This window comes from Asterias amurensis, chromosome 7 (genome assembly GCF_032118995.1).
Source record: "Asterias amurensis chromosome 7, ASM3211899v1".
Taxonomy (NCBI): Eukaryota; Metazoa; Echinodermata; class Asteroidea; order Forcipulatida; family Asteriidae; genus Asterias; species Asterias amurensis.
The window spans coordinates 8439178-8447860 of NC_092654.1; the positions used below are offsets into that span (position 1 = coordinate 8439178).

Here is an 8683-nt window from a genome sequence, read left to right on the forward strand (position 1 = left end):
AATGATAATTGGGCCTGGTCTAATGGATCGGTGTATTAAGAGTGCCTCTGCAGCAACACATACCTGCATATTATGATCAGCATCTGCACCAGCTGTTCAGCAAAGTTGACCGTCTCAGGCGGCACAGTCTCGCTCTCTGCACACTCCTGGGCACATCCCGCTAACTGCTTGGTGATCACCTGCAAGATGGTACTCGGCAGCTTGGATATCCCGGGACCCTCCAGTGGTTGTCTGTTTGCAAAACAAGTATTAACAAATATTCTCGTAAATTTGAGATATATACATTGATAACCGTACAATCTTTTTTGTATAATTCGTTTGAACTTCATTATGAGACCTATGAATTCTTTTTACATACATGTAGCACCATGTTATGGCTGTCTGTTTAATAATAACAATAATAAAGACTTGTAATGCGCACATATCCACCCTACTGGGTGTTCAAGGCGCAGTAAAACCCATAAACAAAACGAAAGAAAAACAGACGCAATAAAAATAGTCCTTGAAAACCTGTGACATAAGTTACGTTTTGAGAGGAGATTTGAAATTTGTGGTTCAAAGACAAGAACTCAGATAAAGCGCTACAGAGTTCAAGATGCGTGGAACAGCTAAAGAAAAAGACCTGTCACCCCTTGAGTGTCGAGACTTGGGTTCAATGAGGAGAAACATGGAACTTGATCGAAGATTCCTTGACAGAGTGTAAACTTGAAGTATTTCTGAGATATAGTGGGGAGCCTTTGCCGAACAAGTATCAACAAAATGTTCTGAGCTAAAAAATAGAGATATAATAACCATACTATACTTTTTAGCTTTAAATAAAATATTAAAAACATAACCATATCTTGGTTTTGGGGGTTTTTTTCTTCTCATTTCGAAAGTGAAACTCTTTCTCAAATTTGAACCAGACCTTAAAAAATCATCTTCAAAAATGACAAGTACTTTACAAATTTGCTGAGGAAACAAATAAAATTCTATGAGCTGTGAATAGATTACTCACCCTTCTTCCAGATGATTGAACTGCAAATCAATTTCTCGAGTATACTGCTCCATAAATTGCCGAAGATACTTCTTGAAGAACCCAACATCACGCTGATGAACAACAAGATGAGAAAACAAAGATACTCAAATACTATAATTGCTTCTCTTTACCAAAGGTATACTCCCTTGGGAGCTGAGAAAGATTAAAGGAATGTTTCTGGCCCAATATCCAGGGCACTAATGTACATGTAAAGCATATGTTGAGACGGTTATCGTGAAATGCGCTAAAAGAACTAGTATACAAATATTGACTGCTTCGAGTGCAATGGAGCATTCTATTTTCCCTGGGCGCAGTCAAGGGAAAATGGAACAGTCCGAAGATCACCAAGGGAGTCGTAGTTTTAACCCCAACAGACTATTTATCATCTTCGTACACCTAACATTTGTACGCCCGTTTCAGATAAACAGATGCACAACTGATTGGGTTCGAGGTGGGTAAAATAACGTCTTGGTACTGCACGCCGTGAGATAATCGTCGGACTATCACATGGCAAATGATGGACTATCACACGGCAAACGATGCACTATCACACGGCCGCCATCTAGTAAAACTAAGACATATTACTGTTACGTTTCTTACAAAAATCCAGATTCCAATTAAATTACTCGGTATTTTGAAAAATAACATCAGACTATTGATCCATTACAAATCTTCATTATTTATGAGGTCACTATAATCATACCTCATTGTTGAATAGCACCCAGAGTTGGTAGAGCTGTTCATTGCCGCTACCGGACCCCAGGGACTGCTCCATATTCGCCCCTTGGCCTGGTCCCTGGGCCTGCTCCGATCTAGTGTCACTTCTTATAGACATACTGGGATGCTTTGACCCAATCACTATACGCTCTGCTCACATCATGGAGGCTAGGTGTATCCGATGAAATGGCTGTGGAATAAACACAAATATGAATTTCTTGGGTTCAATTCCTCTTTTCATAACACAATTTATTACAATAATCCTGAGAAGTTGTATTTATAACCCAATTAAGGTCAATCAATCAATTCCCAGAATTTCTTTTATGATAACAACTTCATCATAAAAAAAACTAAGAAGGAAATAGCCAACTGCTTTAGCTTTGTGCAGTGTTTTGTGAGAAAAAAAAAGAGACAACAAGATAATATCCCTTTAAAGTATGAAGTATCCCAAAGATGTTACAGTTGTGTCCCCCAGCACAAACTTGTTTTAAGCAACATTATCTGCTTAAAGGCAGTGGACACTATTGGTAATTACTCAAAATAATTTTTAGCATAAAACCTCACTTGGTAACGAGTAATGGGGAGAGGTTGATAGTATAAAACATTGTGAGAAACGGCTCCCTCTAAAGTGACGTAGTTTTCGAGAGAGAAGTAATTTTCTATGAATTTGATTTTGAGACCTCAAGTTTAGAATTTGAGGTCTTGAAATCAAGCATCTGAAAGCACACAACTTCGTGTGGCAAGGTTGTTTTTTATTTCATTCATATCTCGCAACTTCGACAACCAATTGAGCTCATTTCACAGGTTTTTTATAAATGCATATTATGTTTAGATACACCAAGTGAGAAGACTGGTCTTTGACAATAACCAATAGTGTCCACTGTCTTTAAGCAGCGCTATGAAATGGGGCCCAGTTCTGTACACAATTGTGCAATCAGACACAACTCGGATAGTTAATTGGTTTCAAATGGTTGGCCAACTCGCTAGAAAATGTTACCAAGAGTAAGAGACAATTACATAAAAGGTAGTCTGTAATATGCTTTTAAAATATAATATAATCGTTATGTTTGAATTACCTCAGAAATATGTTAATAAAAGAACACATAGCAGGCCTGTATGCTTCATTTTTGAAAGGGCAAGGGTACGATGCATTTTCTCCTTGGTAAAGGGCACCCTATGAGGAAAATGTAAATTTCTACTCTAGTATTTCAAGGGTCCCAAGGCAATGATCAGGGGACGTGGAGGCAATCGCCTAAAGTTTTGCCTCTGTGATATATCCCTCCTGATCATTATTACAATAAATTGCCTCAGTGAACAAAAGAACACATAGAGACTTGGACAAGTTTAATTTGACTGTTTAGCACACAGCTTCATAAGAGGAAGTAACCAAACAAGTTTCATGAAACATCTATGAACAAAGTATCCAAAGCCTGCCAAAGCGAAACCGATAATCCAGGAGAGAAAAAAAGAACAGAACAAAACATTTTGCGGTCTGTAAATCTAGTTCAATGCCACTGCTCCTACCAGTTTTGACATTAACAAAGGTTCAAGTAGTTTTGGAGGAAGGAAGAGATTTTAAACTAAGTATTGCTACCTACTGCTCCCATGCATAGTTATACTGTGTAAAACTTAGATCATAAATTTATATAATATTTAATTGTTGACAAAAATACAGTTGAATGCCATGAATGCAAGGCTAAATTTTGTGGGAGTATTACTCACCGTTACAGAGAAAATTTGTACGTTTGTCTGAGATCCAGGTATTAAGCTTCTATTTTTAGTATTAGTGCGGAGTCCTTTTAGGTTATGTAGATAAGGTTCGGGAATGGGGGGTTGTCCATCCAGAGTTGTCGAACTTTTTTAATGATAACATAGTCAACAATCAAGTTATTACCTTAAAGGGACTGGGATCAGGCACTATTATAGTAACTCTCAGTCCTTTTGTCATCCCAAAAATTAGGTTTTCTGCCCAAAATATCACAATATTTATTAAGCTTGTTATCATATTATTCATCCAGTCTTTGGCAAACATTATAAGTACTGCTTTTGAGTAAACACTTTGCTCGTTATGGTTTAAAAATGAACTGAACTTTGAGCTACAAACAACAAATTTGTGTAAACAAAAATAGCATATTTTTCTCTTTCTTTTTGGAAAGAGGTATTCCAAGTGTAAATCAAGTGTACATGAGCGCGACAACACATCATGTACATGCTTCTACTGATCCCATAAACCTGACGTCATCATCAGAATAATCTTGGATGCTATTTTGGAGGTCAATGTCAACGTGTGTTATTCAGTGAAGTGCTCATTTTTGGCAACGCGACGGTTACACGTAAACCTATTGACCACCACCACGGTGAGCGAGGCATCAGTCGCTGAGTGCATGTGAAGCGCGTGCAAGGGGTCAATAGCCTTTTTTACTGTATCTCTAATCCCCTTGGAATAAAGCACTGGGGAGACCCAGTTTTTGTTTTACCCCTTGGTTACCCGGCGCACTTTCACACTATGTTCCCATTCCACAGGGTTTCGGTCGTACGTTTCAAGAATACCCCGGTGTTTTATCGCTTAGCCCTACTCCAGAGCAGGGCTGGCTTTTCCCCGGGGTATGTCCATTTACCGGGGCAGACCAGGAGGTAAAGCGATCATAGTGTGAAAAGGCAGGCTGTTAAAGCCGGGGCGGGTAAAAAAAATTCCTTTTGCGCCATTTAAAGCCACTGGACACTATTGGTAATTGTCAAATACCAGTCTTCTCACTTGCTGTATCTCAACATACATGCATAAAATAACAGACCTGTGAAAATTTGAGCACGAATGGTCATCGGAGTTGCGAGATAAATTTGAAAGAAAAAAACACCCTTGTCACACGAAGTTGTGTGCTTTCAGATGCTTGATTTCGAGACCTCAAATTCTAAACTTGAGGTCTCGAAATCAAATTTGTGGAAAATTACTTCTTTCTCAAAAACAACTCCACTTCAGAGGGAGCCGTTTATCACAATGTTTTATACTATCAACCTCTCCCCATTACTCGTTACCAAGTAAGGTTTTATGCTAATAATTATTTTGAGTAATTGTCCACTGCCTTCAAGAGCTTATATCTGCAAATTTAGAACTCACACTTTGGGTGTTTCAACTAGCCTGCTCTAGTTAAGTTGTCTGGAGACTGAAGAGTGTTTGAGATATTTGATATGAAAGTAGCATGGCTTATGGAATATGCAATGCAAGAGGTATGCTTCATCTGTGTGTTATATAAGACTAAACAAACATGTATTTCAGCTGCGTTATTTTTTTCTTCGTAAGAGCGTCAAGGCATTTTTTTCTTGATAAAGGACACCCTATGAGAAAATTGTAAAATTCTACAGTGAGCATTTTAAGGGCACAAAGGCAACGATCAGGGCATGGAGGTAATCGCATTTGTTGCCTCCATGAAGTATCCCCATCAGGCATGCCCTTATAACTTCGTTCCTCACTTTTTCTTTTTTAGCCCTCGCTTTTTGGCTGTGACCCCGCACTACACGAAATAATAGCCTTTTTAAGCGCTGCCTAGGGATTATGTCCTAATGAAATAAAGATTGAAGAAATATCACAAGATGCATTCTGCGACTAGATACAACCACGACTTTCTAAATCATGTGTCTCCGCAAGCTCAAGAAAAGGTTTTTTGTCCCGAATTGTAATAAACACCATCACTGGTGAGTAGGATTTTAAACTTTGCATGGTGGAAATAGATATAGAAAGGTTTGCGGTAACACCATGTAATGACTATCTCTAATGAGTTGGGGTGGTTCTGAAAAGAACCGTTGGTTTCAACTCGACGTTTCAATCAGTATGCTCTGATCCTGATCGTCTTCTGGAGAAAGCTGCATGCTGCTTAAGTACTGTGGAGGCGGATTAGCTTGGTGATGCACGAAGGCGGGAAATAGAGGCGGGAAATGGAGCTCGGTTATGCGTGGTGAAACCTGCTCTGGAGCCTTGGTTGGTGTTTGGGTGGTGTGTGCTCACTGAACTGTGTCATCGCTGGTGTTTGTGCTAAAACCATGCAACAGCGTTGCTTGTACACATATGCAAAAGCCGCAGACAGCATGCTCTGCGCAGCACAGTTCCTCAGAAATGTGAGCTTGTTTATAAAAACATTTACAAAAATAACACCAATTAGGATACCTTGGATCGCCCGAAAGATTATTTCACAGTTCAACGTAAGATTTGTTTTGTTCTTTATTTTGTCATGTTTAGTTGTTTTGGGGGATACATGATTGCGCTATAATGATTTCATTTTTCAAACCTTTTATAGGTTGATTTTTTTATTCTGAAACAAAGTTTCACGTGTGTTTCAGAAACCGTCACTGTTTTGTTAACTTTTGTTCATTTCAATTTTTTTCCCAATGATGCCCAGCTCACATTCGACCAAAATGCCTGGTTGCCCTTTAAAATTAGACTTCCGAAAAATCCATTAAGCTCTGCCCCATTGCGTATTGACCAATCACAAAACCCATTGCGCAACCAAGAGTCCAACAAAATAAGGTCAGACATGCGTGCGCGTATGCTTGACGTGCGTGGCAGAGTTGTGCAGAATGGCATTGGAGAGGCTCACGTGTTCTTGTTCAGACATGCGCCGTGGGCGGAGCCTAATGGATCGGTCTAATACTGTGATGCCCTTCAACTTCTAAAAAAAAGCTAGCAATTATTTAGAATTAAGAATGTTAAGTCCGAAGCCTGCCCTACACAGAACAAATGTGATTTCATTTTACTGGATTTGTGCAAACTGCGGTGCAAGTGGCACTCTAGCTGTACTCATCTTATCTCAAGAAGGGATTGTGATCGATCCCTTTGTAACTTACAGTTAAATACATAAGTTGCAATATTTGATTGCTACGTTATGAATGATGTTAGTACATTCAACATTATTTTTAATTTAAATATTAAAAACAGAAACAAAACAGAAAAAGACAGATATTAATTTCACATTTAGGCCTATTTGTTGTTATTGAAAAAGACACCTAAACTAACGAGGGCCAAAATTCAAGTTTAAAGCCATTGGACCCTTTCGGTACAGAAAAGAAGAAAAAAAAATCACAGATTTACAAATAACTTACAGGGTTTACAGAAGGTAATGGTAAAAGACTTCTCTTGAAATATTATTCCATGAAATGCTTTACTTTTTGAGAAAACAGTTAAACAATATAAATTCTCGATGTTGAGAATTACAGATTTATTTTAAACACATGTCATGACACAGCGACTTGTGCGGATACAAGGGTGGGTGTTCCCGTTATTATCTCCCGACTCCGATGACCGATTGAGCCTAAATTTTCACAGGTTTGTTATTTTATATTTATAAGAAGTTGTGATACACAAAGTGTTGGCCTTGGACATTACTGTTCACCGAAAGGGTCCAATGGCTTTAACTATTCAATTTATTTCAGTTCACTTTGTCTCAAGTTCATTTCACTTGATTATTTAATGGATTCCTTTTTAATTTATGTTTGAAATTGGGATAACTTTCCGTATGGCGCCACCACTTTTTCACTCTTTTTTACAAAAAGGGATATCTCATTGAGGTAAATTAGGTACTATATTATTTAATATCGAATGAAAAAGTGGTGGCGCCATACGGAAACTTTTCCTAAAATTGAAAAGAAGTAAACATTTGACAGTCACAAATAGCTTATAATTCTATCCTTAGTTTTATCTACCTCAACATTTGCCATGCAAATGCACATGCACATCACCCCAAAACATCGGTGACGAACTCTACATTTTTATTACCTTGTTTTGCACTCTTCCGAGACTTCACTGGAAACACAATCTTCGAATAAGAATGATTCTCAGTCAACGTCCCATCCCAAGTTGCTCCAATCTGTGTTTTTCAGTGTGCGGTCAGCACCGTCAGAAAAGGGGAGGCAAGTCCCGGAACTTCGGTGTTTCTTCTTTTCTTGGACCGTCCCCTCCGAATAAATAGTCAGCGTACTGTTGACATTATACACTCACAGCGTGTAATGTACGTCAGTGGTATGTTCAGTTGGTGTTTCTCTGCGTAACCTCGACCACAAGAGGGCGCCATGTAACTAAAATGGGGCAGAGCTAGCGGGATGCCGCGCTTCGCGCGAAATTCGCTGGCTGGTGCGATAATGGTTTGGGGGTGAACAGTATACACATATTGCCTGGCAATGTGGTAACTAGTGTACGTCTATTCCCCCCCACGGACTTTAAGTGACCAGATGAGCGACCTATTTCACGAGGCCGAAGGCCGTATGAAATAGGTCGCTTTTCTGGTGTGAAATAAGAACAGAAATCTGTAAAAGAAAGGAAGTTTTGTAGTTGCTGTTCACAATTCAAGTCAAGAGAGGGTGCTGTAACCGGGCACTATTTTCAAAGACTAGTGCCCGCTCGGGAACTAGTTCCCACAAAACAGGCGCACGCGATCACTAGAGTATATTAGAGCTAGGTATTAGAAGTTGATAACCTAGTTCCATTGGAAGTTGACAAGCTAGTTTTCGAGGCGAAGCCGTGGTGACAAGTTTGTTAACTTTCAATACCCAGAGGAGCTCATATCGACTGTTCACCCGGCCGAAATAAACAATGCTAGGGCCTATGTTTGTTTTATACCAGAACAATATATTATTTGGAGCAAGGGGAAATGACAACTGTGAAATAAAATGCACCCGGATAAGTTTGTTCATGTGTTGGATGTCGCTAAAGCGATGTTCGCGCATGCATAGGCCTACATCACCTGATGAGCTGCAAGTAGACTGTCGCCGGGGCTGCCCGAGCGACACTGGTCTTCTCGTAATGGGTATTTACCATGTGATGTGAATACTCGCAATACACTTATATAAGGCCATCCCTGAATCAAGCGACTATGGCCATTGGCAGCAGAGATAATCATGATCCCAATCCCTCCTGGTACCCATCTTTGGTATTAATGTGGCAGCCATTTTGAGTTCGTAACA

General features: G+C 39.4%; 1 protein-coding gene across 1 annotated transcript in view; it reads right to left on the bottom strand.

Moving 5' to 3' along the window:
* Positions 1–7729, bottom strand: part of LOC139939491 (neurobeachin-like protein 1) — a 65769-nt gene extending 58040 nt beyond the window's left edge. Inside the window, exons 1-4 of the mRNA XM_071935451.1 lie at positions 7500–7729; positions 1722–1925; positions 998–1089; positions 64–231 (exon numbers count right to left, since the gene is read on the bottom strand). Coding sequence (XP_071791552.1) covers positions 64–231; positions 998–1089; positions 1722–1853 — 392 coding nt within the window. The 5' untranslated portion in view covers positions 1854–1925; positions 7500–7729. The remainder of the gene's footprint in view (positions 1–63; positions 232–997; positions 1090–1721; positions 1926–7499) is intronic.
* Positions 7730–8683: the final 954 nt, after the last annotated feature.